General features: G+C 40.4%; 1 protein-coding gene across 2 annotated transcripts in view; it reads right to left on the bottom strand.

Annotated features, from left to right (window-relative positions):
• The window catches only part of PTAR1 (protein prenyltransferase alpha subunit repeat containing 1), a 39,654-nt gene extending 24,788 nt beyond the window's left edge, over positions 1 to 14,866 (bottom strand). For both annotated transcript variants that reach the window (XR_009820885.1, XM_062018621.1), the window contains exons 1-2: positions 14,760 to 14,866; positions 6,471 to 6,640 (exon numbers count right to left, since the gene is read on the bottom strand). Coding sequence is in view for 1 of the 2 variants with exons in the window: in XM_062018621.1 (XP_061874605.1) it covers positions 6,471 to 6,640; positions 14,760 to 14,845 (256 nt within the window). In the remaining variant the exon portion in view is untranslated. The remainder of the gene's footprint in view (positions 1 to 6,470; positions 6,641 to 14,759) is intronic.
• Positions 14,867 to 21,999: the final 7,133 nt, after the last annotated feature.

Genomic DNA, 21,999 nt, shown 5'->3' with positions numbered 1-21,999 from the left:
CACATGCACAAAGCTGCCTCCTAATTTGCTGCTTAAATGTACAAAGCTTTTTCTTTGACTTACCCGATCCTTGAACCAGCAAAGTACTTTTTCACCTATTTAATTTTAGACAGATGAATTACTCAATTCAAATACTCCTGATTACTCACATATGTAAACTTCAACACCTACTGTTTAGCTGGGTACTGCTTCAATCTTACATCCAAAAACTTCATTTGCAACAATTAATGAGACACCAGTTTTATAAGGATATATAGTTAAAATTGTGAGCCAACATTGTTTCATGTAGATTTCCCTTTTACCTTCTCAAAATCAACTAGTTACTTCATATTTTTAAAATATCTTGATTTTACTTATCATGAATATACATAATTAAATGCTCTGATTATTCTGCTAACATTACCTTGGATCATAAACAATACACACAAATTGCCTTTCAGAATGCAACAAGCCAAGAGCTAATAGCAACTCTTCCAAGGCAACATAAAACTTAGTCATGTCAAATTCACAGTACCCACTACATGGCAACTGAGTTTCTTCAAGAAAAAAAAAATTAAAGAAAATCAGGAATCACAAGCCTTGTTGCTATCACAAAGCAAGGCTGAAAACTTTTGTTTCAGTTAATTGCATTTATACCCCATTCAGACAACTTTCTCTTTTAGAAACAGTACTTTTCAGAAACTTTTAGTCCACATAACTCCACTTAGAACAATACAGTTTGTTTATCTTACCAAGCCATGATTTGCAGTTAACTTGAATTTCACAGTAACATCAAAGGCCTGGAACAGTAACAAATTGAGATATACCTGAACAGATGCTTGTTTACCATTTTGTTCATCTTCCTGTTAGAAAGGTTCACTGAGCATTATCAAAAGAAAGAAGCAGACAAAGGAAAAATCTCAAAGCAATACTCAGTTCTTTTATGTCAATATTGTTTGATGCTTTGTGCAATGAGCAACAAAGATCTCATGAATTCAGTGTGGATTCTAAGCCAGAGATGTCAAATGACACCATTTCAGTAACCTCTGAGCCACTTTACTGAAAAGCCTTAGGACATATCTAGCACACCATGATAGTTGCCAGCTAGTTCCCTCTGTGTCACTAACAAAAGCAGTATCTATTATTTAAAAGTACTTTCCAATGGACAAATTTTAAGCAAACTATAGCATCAGAGTTACTCAAAATATACATGACCATTTGGACACAAAATTGTCCACATCTGCAAAAGCACTAATATGGTATGGTTTTAGCTCATTTTCTTTTTAAATATAACTGTATCCACAATTTTATTTTTGCAAGTGTATCACACTATGATGTGCATTTCAGAAGAGTATTGTAAAAGTGGACACACTTAGGAGAAGTAAGGATATTCTGGGACTATGTACAATAATACTTTGCATAAAAAGAAAAGTTTGTAGCAATTTCAGAAAGTCATTTTGTGATAACACAAATAGTATTCACGTACAAATGTAAAAAAATGGAGAAAGGACAAAAACAGATTGTGAAGGTATTGTTTCTAAACTGGAATAATAATGAGAAGTAGTCATGACTCTGGATTCCAAGTATTCAAAAGAAATTATAACTAAATTAAGCACCTCTATCAATGACTGACTATAAAACACTTCCTTCTTCCAGGACCTGCCAGAGAAGTACCAGACACCACATCTGAAAGCAGACTCTTGAATCAGCACCCTGTTTTTCTTCTCTGTTCTATTTAAGATGGCTTACAGTAATTCAGACAACATAAAAGGGGTAACAAGAGCCTATATTTGCAACTGGTTTTTATTACAACCATCAACAGAATGTGCAATCAAGTTCTGCAGCAGTAATAAATCAACCTATCCCTTCACTACATTCAGAAGGTTATAAATAACTTGTCAAATTCCAAGACACATTTTTGTTTACAAAAAGAAATCTAGACGAAAATCCTTGACGATTTATCAAAAGCAAAGAAAATGTAACATCTCTTGATAAAGTATGATGGCTTATGCCACATTTGAGACAATTCTCTAAGTTCACCTGGAAAAGTCTCCTGCCTCCAATGCAGTTTCTGCTAAAATTTACCTTTAAATGTGCAACTCTGTTTTCATAAAACATACTAAACTATGAGCTGTGTCTTGCTTTACAGATTATTAACATGGAGATTCTGATCATGTTTTATATCAGTGATACAAAGCCTTAACAGATAAGAAAATGCTGTAGATTACCTCTTCACACACATTTTAAACTCACTTTTGTAACTTAAGAAACAAAGGAGTTCCATTTTCAATAGAAGGACTGGCTTGAGGACTGGCTGATTCCCCAGAAGGCTGTGCTGCCATTCAGCGGAATCTTGACCAGCTGGAGAGTTGGGCAGAGAGAAACCCCATGAAGTTCAACAAGGACAAGTGCAGAGTCCTGCATCTAGGGAGAAATAACTCCATGCACCAGTACAGGCTGTGGATTGACCTGCTGGAAAGCAGTTCTGCAGAGAGAGACCTGGGAGTCCTGGTTGACAATAAACTGAACATAAGCCAGCAATGTGCCCTCGTGGCCAATGGCATCTGGGGATGCATCAAGAAGAATGTGGCCAGAAGGTCAAGGGAGGTTCTGCTCCCCCTCTACTCTGCCCTGGCGAGGCCTCATCTGGAGTAGTGTCCAGTTCTGTGCTCCTCAGCTCAAGAGGGACAGGAAACTGCTGGAGAGAGTCCAGCACAGGGCCACCAAGATGATCAGGGGACTGGAACATCTTCCTTATGAGGAAATGCTGCAGGAACTGGGGCTATTTAGCCTGGAGGAGACTGAGGGTGGGAATCTCATTAATATTTACAAGTTCATAAATGGTGGATGTCAGGAGGTTGAGGCATCCCTTTTTTTCTATAGTATCTAGCAACAGGACAAGGAGTAATGGGATGAAATTGGAACACAAAAAGTTCAATTTAAACATAAGAAAAAACTCTCACTGTGAGGATGAGGGAACAGTGGCACAGGCTGCCCAGGGAGGGTGTGGAGTCTCCTTCCTTCTCTTCAAGACCCATCTGGATGTGTTCCTGTGTGACCTGACATAGGTGACTTGCTTTAGCAGGGGGGTTGGACTAAATGATTTCTAAAGGTTCCTTCCAACCCCTACCATTCTGTGATTCTATGATAACTAAATTAAGTCTCAACAAACAGGCAGTAATCTAAACTTCATGGCAATATTTACCAACACAGTTCTATGATACACATTTTGAAACAAAGGGTCTCTTTATCTGAGAGAGAAGTAGAGGCACTCTTCAAGCACTCAGCGTAACACACTATCCTGGTGGAAGCACAGCATCACCACAACAACATGCCTGCAGCAGTGTGAATGGAGCAGGATGTCACCACATTAGCACCCAGCTGCCTCTTAGCTTACAGCCATCAGTGGTCTCCAGTCAGTGCAGGAATGATGCAAATCTCAGTGGTTTACATTTAGCTTGAAACAAGTTTTTTGCATGTATGGCAATTTCTAGGGGATGACTTTTCAGTAAGACTTGATACAGAAATGAAAAGTGCCCCTGCATAAGATCTGCGGCATAATCAAAACACACCTCACAAACTCCTACCTAAGCAATAACCACTGGAATTGCTGAGATTGTATATAGTAGCAAGTTAATCTCTTTAGATGCTAAAATTCATTTCTGGCTACAGGTCAAAGCCAATATTATTTATATTCCTTACATTAAAGTTCTTTTTGTTGAATTTTATAATTGGCTGCATTATAAATTCTGCATTTGCAGTCAGGTAACAACCATTGATTTCTATCAGCACTGAATGCATCGGCAGCAACTTGGTGACAGCTATCTCTTAAAAAGATCCCAGTCTCACAAGGTCCAATCAGACACAACAAAGACTAAGTAAGAAATCAAATTTGTTTATGTTAGAAATACACATGAAATACACATGAATAAGACTTTTAAAGATGTTTGTAATGACAATACTCAAAGAAATAAATAATGTGAAAATAACAAATAAAGGGAAGAGTCCACAAAACACTTTTCCTAGATAATCACATAATAATGTCATCAACCCTCTGCTGGATGCAGAGAAAACACACATGTACAAAAAATAATCTGTTATGACAAAAATAAAATACAAACAATCAACAGATAAGTTACATCAAATAACACATTAAACACTACAACTTTAAGCTACTGTTTTGAATTGAGAATTAACTTCCAGTATCAAGCCAGTGCTTTGTTACTCTAACACCACCTAAAGTACGCAGCCAGCATTGGAAGACTGTATGATGCCAGTGGAATAGATTCCACTATCATAATCCAGCTTTCAAGGAGGTAAAAATTTCCAGTGTGTGACCTCTCCCCATTTACTAGAAGGTATGTACATTTGTGTTCACACTACAAACTGTCATTTAATGCTAGTCTTTGTGAATGTTTGCATTGTTACATCCATGTGTTTGTAAAAGTAAATTAAAGTCTCTTCAATAACTCTAGACCCTGCGCTGAGACAAATAAAAAAATTGGAGGTGACATTCATTGTGTCAGGGATGTTTTCTTGCCAAGATTCACTGAAGAGCTCAATTTTCTTCCTTCATATCATCCCTAAATACAGAAGCAGCTCAAATCTTGATTAACACTATCTGACTATTCCATACTCTACACTTCAATGAGGGTAAGTACACGCTTGGGTTCATCTGCTTGAAGTGAAACAGACTGCAGCAATAGAAAAATTAAAGAAGAGAAAAGCAAATGGCAGTAATATCAAGAAAGAGATACTACTATTCATTCATGACCTTGCTGATAGAACAGAGGGCACTGTCAGCAAGTTTGCTGATGATACTAAACTGGGGAGAGTGGCTGACACATCAGAAGGCTGTGCTGCCATCCAACTAGACCTGGACAGGCTGGAGAGTTGGGTGGTGAGAAATTTAATGAAATTCAACAAGGGCAACTGTAGAGTCTTGCATCTGGGAAAGAACAACTCATTAGTTCATGGAGAAATCAAAGACATTGCCTTTGCTACAGTTGCAAACAACATAATCCAATGGGAGGTGCCTGTGGGGTACATTCCAGCAGGGAAGATAGTCCAAAACAGTCATTTTCAAGTTTAACAGTCACAGCCAGTACTTTATGGATTAAATTAGTTTCACACAAACAGGAAAAAAAAAAAAATAACACCCTCAAATTAAAACCCAAATGCATGTGAAACACTAAAGACCTGAACTCTGCAAGTCAGAGTTCATAAGGCGTCCTTCAACAGAAAACACACAAAAATGTGAAAAATAAGAAGTCTCAAAAAGAAAATTAATAAACAGATATAAGACACTCAGTTGAGCCTAGACTAAGAACTTTTTTAATGCTGACTGCTATTTAGCAGAGACCTAAAACCATGAACAAAATAATTACTTTAAGCTACAGTTGCCCTTTTCATTCTTACTCTGAATAGAACAGGATACTTTGTAAACAGTCAAGTATTTCCCATATCACACCTGTCTATAATTATTTTTAAAAATTCCAAATACACAACATATACTAAGACATTTTTCAATCAAGCAAAACAAAAAACAAACCAAACAAAAAAGATTAAAAACTAAATAAAACTTTACAATTACCAAGCTGTACAGACTAACGATTTCTGGTACCCCTACATCTGAAAAACACTGCACTTTCTTCTTACTTTAGATGTACCGATCATCAGTTCTCCTCCTTAACGAAACAGGACAAATTTCCATCTGTAAGGATTTACATTATTTCTCTGAACAACTCACTGAAATAAGTCATCTCCCTCTAACCCTTCCAGCTTGGGCAAGGAAGAAATTATCTACTTTTTCAACTAAGCACTCTACAACTTGTTTAGGTTGCCAAATAGACAGAAATAGTATCAGAAATAGTGTGGTCAGTAGCAATAAGGCAGTGATCATCCTTCTGTGAGGCCACATCTCAAGTACTGTATTCAGTTCTAGGCCCCTCACTAGGAAGGCATTGAAGTGCTGGAGTGTGTCCCTAGAGAAGTGTGTCACAAAAGTGGTGAAGGGTCTGGAGAACAAATCCTGTGAACAGCAGCTGAGGGACCTGGGGTTGTTCAACTTGGAGAGGAGGAGGCTGAGGGGAGATCTTATAACTCTGAAATTGCCTTAAAGGAGGCTGTAGTGAGGTGGGGGTCAGTTTCTTTTCCCAAGTAACATGTAATATGACAAGAGGATACAGCCTAAAAGTACTCCAAGGGAAGTTTTGATTGGATATTAAGAAAAATTACTTCACTAAAAGGGTTGTCAAGCCTTGGAACAGGCTGCCCAGATAAAGAGTGGAGTCACTATCCCTGCAGTTATTTCAGTACCTGTAGATAAGATGCTTAGGGACATGATTTAGTGGTGGACTTGGCAGTATTATTATTAGGTTTACAGCTAGACTTAATATTAAGGGTCTTTTTCAACCTAAATGATTCTAAGATGAATAAAAAATGTGCATTAAGCATCATGTAAGATATTGCTTTCTGACAGGATAACTTACCATCTTTGTTTAGCCATTGCTTTCTTTGTCTGTAGAGGAGGAGTTTATTGTGGACATAGGGCAAAAGAAACTTGACACACCAGCTTTCCAGACCAAGCTTGTTTTCTACCAGGATGACAGGGCTCCGATTGTACCTGGCTTCTGGGCAGGGTATTAATCCAATTTCATCTCTTAAAAAACAGAAAGAAATACAATCCAACTTATTTCCAGTAGATGCCAACTATTTTTCTCAGTAGCACAAATTGGCAAAGCTTCCCACTCAGTCCATCACCTTTTCCCCATCCTCAACTCAGCTTCTCGATTCTTGCTGTACTGCAGGTACGACAAAATCCATTTTCAGAAATTCATCCCCTGCAGAACTCACACAGTGTCTTAATTTGGCAAACAAATGATTCAAACAGTTTTTATTCACGCTTTAAAATACAAGTTGAACAACAACAACAAAAAAGTAATGTATTCTACCTGCATACAATTTATTCAGAGACAATATATGAGAGACAGTTGTAATTCTGAGTTAACAACCACTACAGACTTTTCCTACTAGCTCTCCAGTACAGTAGTGTTAGAAAACCAGAACTATTTTAAGACTTGTTAAAGATTCTGGAAGTAACAGTCATAATTAGATAAGCCAGAAGGAATTAAAAGTCCTTTAAAAGTTCTCTAGATTCCTTTTCGTGATTCTGGCTCTTCATACCTCAAGATAATTGGAAAAGTTTTTGTAGATTTTCTCAAAGACCCTAAATGAGGAAGGTCACTTAATTTATATATTTAGATTACTATCTAAGCAGTTACTCTGATGAATTAACAAAAGTACCTCCAGCTTTGCAATAGAGATGTGATGGAGCTCTAATAACTGCTACGGCATGAGAAATAAAATGTGCTAACTAGTACAGGCACTCAACCAACCCAAAGCTACCCAGACATGCCCTGCAGCAGTGTGACCAAGTGCTCTGAAACCAAAGATCACACAAAACAGTATCACATAGACAGCAACGTGTGCATCTCCACACATCCTATTTTTCCTCCCCTGATGCAAGGCAACCTGCTGAACAGGGGGATGATTTGAGACACAGAAGCCAGTCTGAACGACGACTCCATATGAAAGGCTTTACTCAAGCCTTACAAAAACAATAGAGATGGTCACAAAAATTCATACTAGCAAACAAAGCAGAGGACATTCAAATGTTTCGTTTCAAAGCACCATATTTTACTTTTGCTCAGTTTTCTCCACCATGTAGAGATGTAGGAAGAACAACTTTAACAGGTTCTTAAAAATAAACACAAGATGTCTAGCAGTCACACTCACTTGGACAGAAAGCAACATTATTTTATATGTTTCATTGTGCAAGATTTATCCATTAATTCCTGTTTAGTGGAAAAATTTGTTGCTGAGGAGGAAGAACATCTCAGGCAGGAAAAAATAAGATCTGTGATCTCAGATACAAAACACATGAATCATCCTAAATTTTCTCAATACAAAGTCTACAGATACACTCCAAATATCAACCCCAAAACCACAGCTCCTTTACCTTAAACTTGTTATTGGACAATCTGAATGCACCAAGTTAGTTCTGGGTCCTCACTGGACTATTACTAATAAAAAGTGACACCATGTGTTTAAGAATAAGTCAATTTTCTGAATAAGCAAAATATTATCTTTCATACATCACAAGCCACTAAGTGCACAAGAAACCCAAGGTAAGATACTTGCAAATCACTTAGCTTTGTCTCCAAACACACACCCAGGTCTCTCATTCCTGGTTATCCGAGAACAGAGAAAGGAAACCCAGCATTTTCCTCCCCCATCAATTTCAACCAATAGGTATCAAAGCAAGATCCTAATTTCTAGTGCTCCACTCAACACAACCTAAACTCTTCAGGAAGCTAGTCAGATTAGACCCAAAAATCACATTCCATCTGCTTCTTTCAACCTGGTACCTAACAGCCTGAAATTTGTACTTACTGCTGGTTCCTTACTTTTGCAAAGGTTAAACCCAGCCCTTTGCCAAATTTTGCCTGACCTAGCATTTAGGGATGTAGGTCCCAACCTGCAACAAAGATGCAGTCACTCATAGCTTTGCCAATTAACTATGTGAATTACCACAAGAATTTACCAGCTGTTGATTACAAACAGTAGACCAAAGGTAAACACCAATGAGAGGAAAAAAACCCAACCAAAACAGTAAACCATCATACATTCATACCCTCACTTTTCAACAAATGCAGAAAGTCTGACTCAGGTGAACTAAGTTTCACATCACTGCTATGAATGTGACAAAATGACAGGTAGAGTTTGTAGAGACCTGACAAGTCAGCTTGAAACATCCCAGCTTCAGAGCACACTCAGCTAGCCACAGTCAGCAGAGGACTAGACCACTGCATAGTAAAATTCACCAACATACAGTGTAACATATAGTACACTATATATAGTGCACAAAAATTATTTATCTGCAAACTACTTAGTTTTTGCTAAGATGCAAACAGGGACTTGTCATGTGGTAGAAGTGTTGTCTTCAACACTTTGGTATTGTTTTTGATGATCCTTTATTTTGGTTCGGAAATTGTATGTTGCATTCAGTTCCTGAGAAGGTACAGAATTCATGAAGCAAAATCGCCAGGAGGGCAAATTTATCTAAGGTAGGGGATCTATTTCACAGCCAAAACAATTAATTAAAACCGCTATCTATTTTTGGCCCGAAGGCCTCTCAGATTTGCATAAGGAGCAACTAGCAAGGCATGTCTGCCAGACCAGGAGACACTACTTAAGAAAGCCTGCAACTGCTCTTCCATCATGGACCTGAAGAAAGCTTCTGCAGCAGCATACAGCAGGACTCCCATGGAGGTACCACTGAATTAGTGCTTGTAAAATGATGTGACTGAAGTGCCCTTAATCTTGTAAAACCATCCCTGGCCATGTGACTGACGACGTGCCTGTTAACACGACAGGGTTGCCCAAACCCATTGCAGAATTGAGGACACCTACATTTAGGTCAAGTGACAGCTGAAAGCTGCTCACAACACTGAACAAGACACCAATCAAGGGCTGCCGTTTGTTGGTATTTTGTACTATACAAGTACTACCATCTACCATGAAAGTGTACCACCATCTACCATGAAAGTAAGATTTCATTTCCCTCTCTAGATTTCCCAGTTTTCTGATAGTTTCTTGAATGTTAGGATTTATTTGGTTCTTTTAGATTTATTTTCCTCAAAGCAAGCAACACAGTCATGCTCCAAAAACTGCATGAATTATCTCTGTATTTACAGGGTACCATGCTAGTTCATACGTTGTGGAAGTAGCTATAACTTAGTGGAAGACCTTAGCTGAATTGTCATTACATCTGTACTGAGACCAGAGAAGGTATACAAGACGAGACCAGGGAAGCTGTGGAGCTGCATGGTTCAGACCTGGTCCATAGTGCAAACCTTAGCCATGGCAGAACAGCACCGACAAGCCATTGCAGGATCTGCTTCAAGAGCCCTAGTCTCTTGACTTAGCCAATCAACGGCCCTCCCCAAAATAAATCCTAGCCAATTGTAAACTTCAAAGACCATGATGATACAAAAAAAGTCTGCTCTTTCACAGAACTGCAATACCACAGCAGTGCTAAGGAAGGAAACATTTCTTGTGATCCTACTGTGACAGCTCTTCAGCTTTAAGTACCTCACAAGAAGAGTCCCTCTCTGAACTTTCTATTCTGGAACGTCATCTTTAAAATAACCCAACTTCTCCTCACAGAATTAGACAGAAGATATTAAATAATGGCTGGGAGATCTGAATGAGGTACAATCAGTAGCTACGATGTAGCTACAATTCTACTGATGAAGAAGAGTGGACGTAAGTAGTTAGATATTTCCGCAATTATAAAATGCTTTTCATACTAGAAGACAATCCAGAGCATGGACACTGGAAAGGTATCTATTTTTACATTGAAATAAGTCTCATAAAATGACAACACGGCTAATGAACTTACATTTGAAAGGTGGGCAAGAAGGGGCCTAAATTCAAAAGTTTAAACTTCCTTTTAAATTTCTTTATGTAGTGCATCATCTACATGTGATTCTCTTTTGTAATTTCAAATAAAAATTTAATTTGCACATTATGGCTTTCATTACCTTAGTGGCACGATCAAAATCTATTACTGAAAACCAAAGTACTTCTAGACACTATTTGCTTCTAAAGAAGCAGGCAAATTATTTTACTTACTAACTAATGATGTATTTGGAAGTATCAATGCTGCACAAATACATTAAACAATGCAAGACAAATTTCGTAATCAGCTACAGTAAAGACTTAAGAAAATATATTTCTTTCTGAGTCCCTCAGTAAAGGTATTTGCAATCACATCAGGAGAAACACTGAGTTTCAAATCTAATAAAATTAAGTATGGTATTTTACTACACTAAGAATGTGATGAATTGAGACAGAAAAAAAATTATCTAAGCTATAGTGACATAAATGATTCTTGGCAAACCATAAATAGTGTCCTCCAATGTTCAACATAAATTCTGTGCTACCATCAGAGAATTCACCTTTCTAATTACACCTATCAAACTGATGTATTTTTTTGACAAGCAAGTCCATTTCTGTGTGATTTCAACTGCAAAAAAACCCAACAAAGTTCAAAAATAAGTGTAAATTGATCTGCTCACTGTTGATGATCTGTTCAGGTCCAGTGGGATAGCTCACATATATATGACTTTACCAGGACCCATGCTTGTAGAATTGGGTAAAAATATCTTCCATCAACTTAATAGCTTTACAAAATTTAAAACTAGCATGCAGACAGAGTTATCTGACTGAAGAAAATGGAGCTATCAGAAAGACAATGCAAAAAGAATTTTGTGTTGTATATTTAGTTACAAGCTCAGCTTAAAAAGAGGCACAGTCCTGTCACAAATTTAATTTAAAGCAAAAAATGGGAACAACAACTCAGCACTCTACTTAGTCTAAATCTGTATTTTTATACCCTTTTTAGTACTGACCAGTGACAATAGCCCCTTTAAAACCTACAAAACCATGAACCCGCCAGAACAAAACACATATTCTGACAAAAGCAAAGGGAGTATATGAACAGTCAAAGACAAGGGACAACAAACGCTGGGAGAAAGATGAGTAGCGAGCAAAAGTATATGAATACGAACGTCATGCACACGGCAGATCCCTTATTTTCAGGGTAGCCAGGAGGATAACACGTAAAAGAAATGAAACCTGGTCCTGCCACATGAACAGGCTGCTCAGTTCAAGAGGATAACATCTGTCAGGGACTGCAGCTGGTTATGACTTGTCTTGGCCACCAGTAGGAGAACAAGATGTCCCTGAGATATATTAAAACATCTGGCCAGGACAGCTGCAACCTGGTGGTCTGGAGGCAGACACTGACAGCAAAGGGCTCACAGTCTACACTGGCCATTTATAATCCTATTTTAAGAATTGCAGTTCAGAAATCTAGCAGATAAAATTGCAGCATTTTCTACTTTAGTGGGTAAACCAGAAGTAGCTGGTGCTTCCTCACTCAGCATGACAGCATGAGTCTCAGAGCACACAACCTACTTTCATATCTGAGTGCATCTATGAAAGAAAATGGCAACAGCAGCAGCATATTCTTCAAAAAACACAAGCTCAAAGTTTGCTACCAACTAACAATTCTGGAAAAAGGAGTAGGAACTAAGAAGAAATAAGAAGAATCATTCATTCACAAATACTGGTTGTTTACAACACATTATGCCTCACAACCTAAAAATGAAGGTTCATGGCTGGAGTGGTTTTACCTGGGGCAGGTCTTGGTAGCCAGGGGACTATAGAGATGGTTTCTTTAAACAAAGAGCTGCCAAAAGATTCCCCTGTTGCTGACAGGGCTAATGGCAGTCAATTCTAAGATGGACCCATAGCTGACCCAGACCTTGCCAACTAGTGATGGAGTAACATCTCTGTGAATAATGTACTTGAGAAGGGGAAGAAGTTGCTGCATGGTTGCTAAACTACAGTAGCAGCAGGGAGTGAGAATGTGAAAACATCTTTGCAGACATCAAAATCAGTGGAGGAGGGGGAAGAGGGTGCTTAGGCCCTGGAAGAAAGATTCCCCTGTGACCTGTGGTGCACCCCATGGTGAGGCAGCTGTGCCTCTGCAGTCCATGGAGGCCACTGGGGAGCAGAGATCCACTCGCAGCCCATGGAGGACCCCACGCCAGAGTGGGTAGATGCCCAAAGAAGGCTGTGACTCCATGGGAAGCCCACCCTGGAGCAGGTTGCTGGCAGAACCCAGGACCTCATGATGGGAGAGGAGCCCACACCAGAGCAGGTTTGCTGTCAGGACTTGTGATCCTGTGAGGGTCTCAGGCTAGAGCAGTCGGTACCTGAAGCACTGTTCTCCTGGTGAATGACCCACGTTGGGGCAGGGTGTGAGGAGCTGCCCCTATGGAAGACCCCATGCTGGAGCAGTTTGTCAGGAACTGTAGCCCATGGGAAGGAATCACACTTGAAAAGTTTGTGAAGGACTGTCTCCTGTGGGAGGGACGCCACACTGCAGCTGTGGGAAGCGTGAGGAGAAGCAGCAGCAAAGTCCATCCTTAATGAACTGACCACAACCCCCATCTCCTGCACTACTGTGGGGGAAGGAAAGAGAGACACAGGAAGAAGGAAGGGTGAGGGGAGGTGTTTTTAAGATTTGGTTTTATTTCTCATTTCTCTGCTGTTTTGATTTTTCATTTATATATGAAAGCTTTTTCTCCCCAAGTTGAGTCTGTTTTGCCCATTATGCTAATTGCTGAGCCATCTCCCTGTCCTTATCTCAATTCACAAACCTCTCATTATATTTCTCTCTTCCCTGTGCAGCTTAGATGGGGGAGTGACAGAATGACTTGGTGGCAATCTGGCACCCAGCCAGGGCTAAAACAACCACAACAGCAAAACACAGTTCTTTTTCAGACAGCATCAACATGCTGTATTTTAAAACCTGGCTGGTCAGCCAAGTTGCTTACTATATTTATAGAAACATGAGGCTATTCATTCTAATTGTCTCATTTAAGCAAAGCAAAAAGTACCTGTAAAATTTTCCTGCATAGCTGCTTAGCATATCATTTTCTGGAACACATTAATAGGCCACCACCTCAGAGACTGCAGCATTTCCTACAGACACCAATGAGCTGTAGTTACATCATAAAGTTGTTATCCATTATGTGCTACTTCATTTACCATAACCAATATGGTGTTTACATAAACAGACAGAAAGACATTTCCCTAAATGATTTGTTTTAAAACACCAAAGGATACGGAAAGAGAGAGAAACGTGTGAGGTACCTAAAACAGGGTCTCACTGGTGGTCAGCAGTGGAAATGAAAAAATCCCCACGCACCATCTGCCACTTAGATTGTTAGGTAAACCTGATTCTCACAGGACAGCAATAACTGAAGTTTGTAACTTACATAGTCATTCTGTCTCCTTCAGAACAACACACAAGCACTGAAGATGGCACTCATCAAACCGTGCTGTCTGGGGTGGGGTGGGGGAAGGGTGGCTATTCAGTAGGCTTCAATCCTAAGATACTTGCCTCCACCAGTGCTAAAGCTCTGCCTCTGCCACAGTCAGGCCCCACAGCCTTCAGCAGGGCTCAGCACACCTGACCCACCCACGGGCAAAGGTCAATACCACCTTGGCTATGCCATGGCTTAAATGTTGCCAAATCTTAAATTCAAGTCAATTTAAGAACTTGACTTAAAAAATATATTGATCACTTCAAAATTTTAGAGTCCCCGCTGGTTTCCGTAACTAAGTACTTTTCATTGGCGAGGCTGCTCTTGCTGCCAGACTGATGAAGCTGCCACACGGCTCCCTATTGGCGGAGGCCACACGGCGGTCCAGGAGTTACTCCCCCGGGATGGGTATGCGGCGTCATCCAGAAGAAAACGAGGCAGTAGGACAACACAGCTGACTTGTGATATCAGAGACCTACCCCGCCGAAGCACAGGTGCCAGGGAGGCCGCCCGGCGCCGCCGCTCCCGCTCGGAGGCCAGCCTGCCCCGGAGAGATGCGGCGCTAGAGCCTCTGCGCCCGGTAGGGTAACGCAGTTGGTCCCTGCGGCCGCTCATGGCGTGACCTTGGGCCCAGCACCTGGCCCTAAGGGGGTGGCCGCCGCTCTTCCGCCTCCCCGCCGGGGACCCCACACCCCTGCCCGCCCGCCCGCCGGCGAGAGAATGGGGCCGCCACCGCCGAAGAGCACGTCCGGGGCTGAGGGCGAGCAGTGCTCCCGCCCCAGCCCGCCACCGGCCACCGGCCCCCGCCCCACTCACATGTGGGGGTTCCGCTGGAAGGCATTGCGAATGTCCTTCACCACCCGCTGCACCAGCACCGCCACCTCCTCCGGCAACTCGGCCATTTTCCACCTCCGCAGCCGGCCCCGCCGCGCCGGGCGGGCAGAATGCTTCCGGGTCAGCGGCCCGCAGGGAGCCGCGGGTAAAGCGTGGGGACGGGGCGGGGCGGGGCGGGCGCGGCCCGGCCTCCCGCCTGGCTCCGCCCGCTCCTGGGAGGCGGGGGCAGCAGGTGATTTCGAGGTTATCTCCGAGAGAGTGTCCTGGTCGAGCACTGGGATAGAAGGCAGCACGAGGGGGCGTTAAATGACCTGGGCCGCTTGCTCCCGGGGAAGGGTTTTTCGCCCGCGGGGCCAGTTCTCTCTGGGACGAAGGCAGCCTGTCCGGCCTCTCCTGCCAGCCGACGCACGGGGACCTGGTGGCCGGCAGCCGCCCTCAGGAGCGCCCTCGGGCCCGCGCGGCCCCTGCAGCAACCCCCTCGTTCTGTTCACCTAGGGCCGAGCCCTCCTGAGCAGAGGGATCTCTGCAGCCCAGTAATGTCGTCCCGTGGTGCGGCTCAGAAGGGCAGGACTGGGAGCTGCTAAGTGGCTCTAGCATAGATAGTCTGAGGAGAAGGACGGTTTGGTTTGTAGTGTTCCTGACACGCTCACATTGCACTTGTTTTCCATTTGTTGTTCGCTTGACAGCTAAACAATCAAAGCAGCAGTAGTTCATTTACATATGAAATAATCAGTTTATACCTGAATTATTGTTTGTATTTATGCTAGATGTTAGTCCCGGTATCTTTAAAAGAGTGTACCTGGATAGTGGCCCCAGACTTCAAAGACAGATGGGTGTGCTTATCTGCAGGCAGAATATGAAGAACTGATTAAAGTCTTGAACTTTAATATGTAAATTACTGTATTTGGTTGTAATTTAGAAACTTACGTTATTATTCCAAAACAAGCTTTTTTTTTTTTTTTACAATGAATTGGCTCTGGGTAATTTAGTTATCTGTTATTTGAAAGCTTGAAATGTCACATCATCATCATCATCTGCTTCATTGTTACTTTCACCACCACTCAGAAGGTGTAATAGGCCTACTGCATATTCTCCTTCATAAAAAAGAAAAATAAAAGAAAAAGTGAGAAAATCTGGAGAGAAGGGCTTTCTGAAAGATAAAGGAACAAATAGAATGGTGGATATCTCTTTGGGAAACTCAGTATGTTCTCACGTGCCATAGTTACCAATTTTTTTGATGGATTTATAAGTAGATTAACTTAAAGCAGAAATGTGTTTCCTATTGCCTCTTACCTCTTTGGTAGTTAAATTTTGCTATATTTGTTTAGATATGACAACTAAAAACATGGAGGTGATGTCTGCAAGGAATGGCAAGTGAAACAAGACACGGATGAAAGCTCAGTGTTAAAAGCTGAAGAGGATAGATTGGAAACCTCTTCAGCAGTGACTGTTGAAAGGTAACTTCTTGCTTTTTTACGTTATTTTCTGTATATTCTTTGAAATAATGTTTTTAGATGTATATGAATACCCCTTTAACCTTACCCCTATGTTTTTCTATATACACATTTTGTTTTTGTTTTCAGTAACTTATGAATGCAAGTTTGGGCTTGTATGCCTCTTATCAGAGGTTGTGTAGAGTATATACCCTGGAACTAGAATCTAGGATTTCCTGCATTCAGAATTCCTGTGACTTTCTTTCACCTTCAAGACTGTGGACTGGCTGCTTTGTAGTAAGGCTACTTTACGCAGGTAGCCTAAGCCTTAAGGATGTCATGGTGCTGTCACGTGGCAAGCCACTGTAATTGCAGAATTACAGACTGAATCTCTTTGCAAGCAAAAGTCTTGTAGCATACGTTGTGTTAGCAACTTCACTTAGCTCCAGGGCAGCACACTTGCCAAAACTTCTTTAGGATTCTGAGAAATCAATTTATTACAGTAACTACAGAAATGTTGAGTTCACATAGGGATGTGTTTTCCCTCCATTTTGATACAGTGCTTGTCCAGAAAACATACAAGCAAAAAGATGTAATAGGATACAGTAGGTCTAAAATACCATTTTCAAAGTACTGAGGAACTGGTTAGCATTGTTGCATTTGTGGAGAAAATGAATGATGCTTTAATTCCAGTTTGGGCTTCAATTCTGGTTTTTTATATAACTAAGGAGAAGATAAGATCTTGTAAAGTCATAATGGCACTTGAAGTTTGATTGTTAGAAGATTATACTCTTTCACAGGATTTTTGCTTTGAAAATACAGTGGTCAAACTCCACATTAGAAGACTAATTAGATAAGGGAAATTTTTATGAGGCCTTCTTATTAGCCCATATGTTAAGTGGAATTATTTAGACTAAATAATACTGGTTTCAGGTAACTGAGTTATGTGACTGGGCTGTCATGGGTTTTTATTCACCTGTACAGATGCTGTTTTATGATGTATTGTGTCTAAAATTATTGAAGCAAGCTGATGCATCCTGAATGTCAAATAGGCAAAAATCCAAGTGCAAGGAAAGTTATTACAGCTCTTGGTGGATGCTGGGATCTTTTTAGCTGAAAAAATGAGATTGGGTTTTTTTAAATAGCCTTGATTGTTATGTTCATCATAACTCAGAATTTTTAATTTATGCCCTCTGCCTTGCTCAAAAAGAGCAAGACAGCTTTATGTAGTTGACAGTATACCTTTTCAGGCTCACTGCCTTCTCACTTAGTTGTGTGCAATTTGTTAGATGTACAGGCTTGCTTCAGATTTGTTAATAGCAGCAAATTTAACTTCAGTCAAATATCACAGTGAATGAAATATTTCCAGCTATATTTTAAGTTTTAATTCCATAAAAATATTTTGGTGAATTAGAGCTAAAAGTTCTAATGACATCTAGAGTGTTTTTAATGATGCCTAAATTACTCAATGGATTAAAAGCTTAATTTTTTGTTTGGTTTGGTGTTGTTTTTTCTTTAGTTTTAGTGTTGAGTACAGGTTAAAAATAGCCATAACAATGTGAAGTTCTGTTCCGAAACCAATGAAAATTGTTGCAAAACTACTAATATGCTTACAAGTTGCAAAAACAGTTATTTAGAGTAGTGCAATTAACTCACAATGTACTATGTTTGATTTAATGCATGTCTTTTGAAGAGGGATTAATATTAAATTGTGTCCTTTTAAAAATAACAATAAAATGTATTTATACTTGATATCTTAGAAACTTATGCACATTGTAAAACCTTAGAAGGCAGACATTGGTATTAATATTGCACATCCCAGTGTACGGTAGCTTTTGGGAGTGGTTATTCAGTTGTCAGAGCCAAGCATACATGTTAGATTTCACATAGGACATAATGATAGAATCATAGAATGGTAGGGGTTGGAAGGGACCTTTAGAGATCATCTAGTCCGCCCCCCTGCAGAAGCAGGTTCACCTAGATCAGGTCGCATAGGAACGTGTCCAGGCAGGTCTTGAAGACGTCCAAGGAAGGAGACTCCACAACCCCTCTGGGCAGCCTGTGCCACTGCTCCCTCACCCTCACAGTGAAATAGTTTTTTCTTATGTTTAAGTGGAACTTTTTGTGTTCCAGCTTCATCCCATTACCCCTTGTCCTGTTACTATCTACTATAGAAAAAAGGGATGTTCCAACCTCCTGACACCCACCCGTTAGATATTTATAAATGTTAATAAGATCTCCCCTCAATCTCCTCTTCTCCAGACTAAACAGCCCCAATTTGCGCAGCCTTTCCTCATGTGAAAGATGTTCCAGTGCCCTGATCATCTTGGTGGCCCTGCACTGGATTCTCTCCAGAAGTTCTCTGTCCCTCTTGAACTGAGGAGCCCAGAACTGGACACAGGACTCAGATGAGGCCACACCAAGGCAGAGTAGAAGGGGAGAAGAACCTCCCTTGACCTGCTGGCCACACTCTTCTTGATGCATCCCAGGATGCCATTGGCCTTCTTGACCACAAGGGCACATTGCTGGCTCATGCTTAGTTTATTATCAATCAGGACTCTCAAGTGTCTCTCTGCAGAGCTGCTCTTCAGCATTTCAACCCCCAGCCTGTACTGGTACATGGGGTTGTTCCTTCCCAGGTGTAGGACTCTGCACTTGTCCTTGTTGAACCTCATGAGGTTCTTCTCCGCCCAACTCTCAAGTCGGTTGAGATCCTGCTGAATGGCAGCACAGCCTTCTGGGTAATCAGACAGCCCTCCCAGTTTGGTGTCTTCAGCCAACTTGCTGAGGGTACACTCTGTCCCCTCATCCAGGTTGTTGATGAAGATGGTGAACAAGACTGGCCCCAGAACCCATCCCTGTGGAACTCTCCTGGCCACAGGCCTCCAACGCAATTCTGTGCCACTGCTCACTACCCTCTGGGCGCTGTCATTCAGCCAGTTCTCGATCCACTTCACTGTCCACTCATCCAAGCCACAGTGCTTGAGCTTTCTGATGAGGATGTTATGGGAGACAGTGTCAAAAGCCTTGCTGAAGTCAAGGTAGATGACATCCACTGCTCTCTCCTCAGCCAACTGGTTATGCACTCATAGAAGGCTCTCAGGTTGGTCAAACAGGATTTCCCCTTGGTGAATCCATGTTGACTCCCCCTGAGAACCATCTTATCCTTCATATGTTTAGTGATGACATTCAGGATGAGTTGTCCCATCACCTTTCCGGGGATGGAGGTGAGGCTGACCGGCCTGTAGTTTCCTGGGTCGTCCTTCTTGCCATTTTGAAGACTGGAGTGACATTGGCCTTTCTCCAGTCCTCAGGCACCTCGGCTTTCCTCCATGATTATTCAAAAAAGAATTAACTACAAAAAATACATTATAATTCAATAATCTGAGAATTATATATGTTATTCACAGAAAAGAAATTTCACTGTGTAGTACTTTCCTACAACATCTAAGGAGTTATCAAAAATCTTGGAAACAATTTGACTGAGATAGTTTTGTGGTAAGTACAGAATCTTTGTAATATAATATCCTCGAGCTATCTAAAATGATGTAACAAACTTCTGTTACACTAAAATTGCATTAATAAATAACTAAAATGTTAGAATCTGTCCTTTTAGGTGCAGTTCATCAGATGTCAAATATAATTGTTACTGTCTTCATGGATATCTTTGCAAAATATGTGTGATGATCTTGGTTTGTTTCTGTGGCCCGTAACTATTGTTATCTATAAAGCTTTATGGAGAAGTCCAATTTAATACTATTGATCTGAATATTGTATTTTGCGTGAAAACCTCTCACTGTTGGTGTAATCGTCCTCCACTTTTGGAATGGTAGAAACAAATGCACGGAAAAATGGGCACATCAGTCTTTGTGATTTGCTATGGCCAAAGGTTTTTCTGAATAGGTCACAATGCACAGCCAACAGGAGAACTGTATCAGCAGCACCCTTGTTTTACTATGATTGTTTGGGAATTTGACAGCTATGGTACAAATGAAGGAAGGCTCAGCATGTTTTTTTCCTAAAACAGAAAGCCTTTGTCTTCAGATTTTTCAGTGATATTCCTTAACATTAAAAACTATAGTATGCATATGTACAGTATTATACTTGCTTGTTCTAAATACATTGCTTTTCAAGCTAACAACAGAAGGGTAGTCACCAGGTGTTTGCAATGGCTGTGCCCACTCTGACAGAGCTGACAGTACTTTGGTTCAGGCACTACTGACAAATAGGCTGAAATCTATCCTGTTGTGCAAACCTTGCAAAATTGTGCAAAGTCACATCTTCCCACAAACTAACCCACTGAGCCAAAACCATGGTATCTGCCTAGAACTAAATGGAACTAAAAATTGGTATGGTTGCACACCTGTGTTTACCCCAGAGAGGAGTTTGTCTACTAGCCAATGGCTTTCCACTACAAATGCCTGCAGCCACCGAAGCTGTTTTGCTCTACTGCACAGCAGCAGGCTGCCTGGCCATTTCACCTTGAGAAGACACACCTTTTAAGATGACCCCTTGAGGCTGAGAGATCCCTTATCCAACATCTGTTGACTGAAAGATCTAAATGTATGTTATGTGTAAGCTTATTATTTGACATGTAGTAAGTAGTAGATTGTTTGACTGCCATTTAATCAGCGTTTAATAAAACCTTTGGTTAACCCCACAACAATGATTCCTCTCAGTAGTTCTCCCACAAAGTTGTGCTCAGACATTGTCAGTTACTTCTGGTTTTACTGCAAGGAAGCTAGTTCATATGAAAAATTCATTGTAAGTAATTACTGAATCAAAAATTAAGGTTGTGATTTTTTTTTACTGCAATAATTATGTTTTACTACAGTGGTTTCTCAACATCATAGGGGTTGCAGCATGACTTTGTTCGTCATGTGGTCAATGAGTATCAGTGGGCTAATGGAAACTGCATCATTGTTAGACAATGCAAACACAGTCCTCAAATGGAAGAAAAAAGAATGGAAGCAAACTTCACACTGAAATATGATGAAAAATTTTGGATAAAATTTTTTTGAGAAGCCTCCCACACTTTTCTATATTTTAATTGTAAGGAGCTTCACTTACGGATTTTCGTTTGTCTGTGTTCCTCCAAACTAATTCCTTTCCTTTCTTGTTAGGACTAAATGCAATTGGTGTGCCAAGCAAAAGTTATAAAAAGCATATCTCACATATGTGGAATTACTCATTCCCTTGGTTGCACAGTGCAAAGTTACTTAACAATTGAAGCTACTTTGGTTTCAATTCTAGAGTAAACTTAAGGAAAAAGTGTTAAATTGATAAAAACTTCTACTTGTGTTTTACTAATACAGAATTAATAGGGTGAAAGTGTTCCTGATACATTAAGTAATGTCAACATTTCTCCTAAAATCAAACTGTATTTTTATTTTCATGAAGATCTACATTTGATCTGGAGCAGTTCCAGCATCATTTGTATGTGTATGTTACCGAGGGATTTGAATACACCTACCATGTCTATAGTGGCTTTTAGCAGTAATTGATTACAATATGCACTTGAATCATCAGCTGTGCACAATCAACAGAATTAATGATTCAAAGTCTGTCACTTTATTTTTCCTCTTTTTAAATGTGATTTGTTAATTTTAATTTTTCTCAAGGGAAAATAATTGGGTTTAGTTCTAAGTGCACATTGTTAGTCCAACGTTAGCAAAGACAAAGTTGAGACAGACAACCCATGTTGGAATTCTTTTCCTCTGTAAGTATATGTATAGCCTACTTCTAATTTCAGCATGATTGTAATTACAGTCATTAAGAACTGATAAGGT

The sequence above is a fragment of the Colius striatus genome, chromosome Z (genome assembly GCF_028858725.1).
Source record: "Colius striatus isolate bColStr4 chromosome Z, bColStr4.1.hap1, whole genome shotgun sequence".
Lineage (NCBI taxonomy): Eukaryota > Metazoa > Chordata > Aves > Coliiformes > Coliidae > Colius > Colius striatus.
This window is presented reverse-complemented; position numbering and strand designations above follow the sequence as displayed.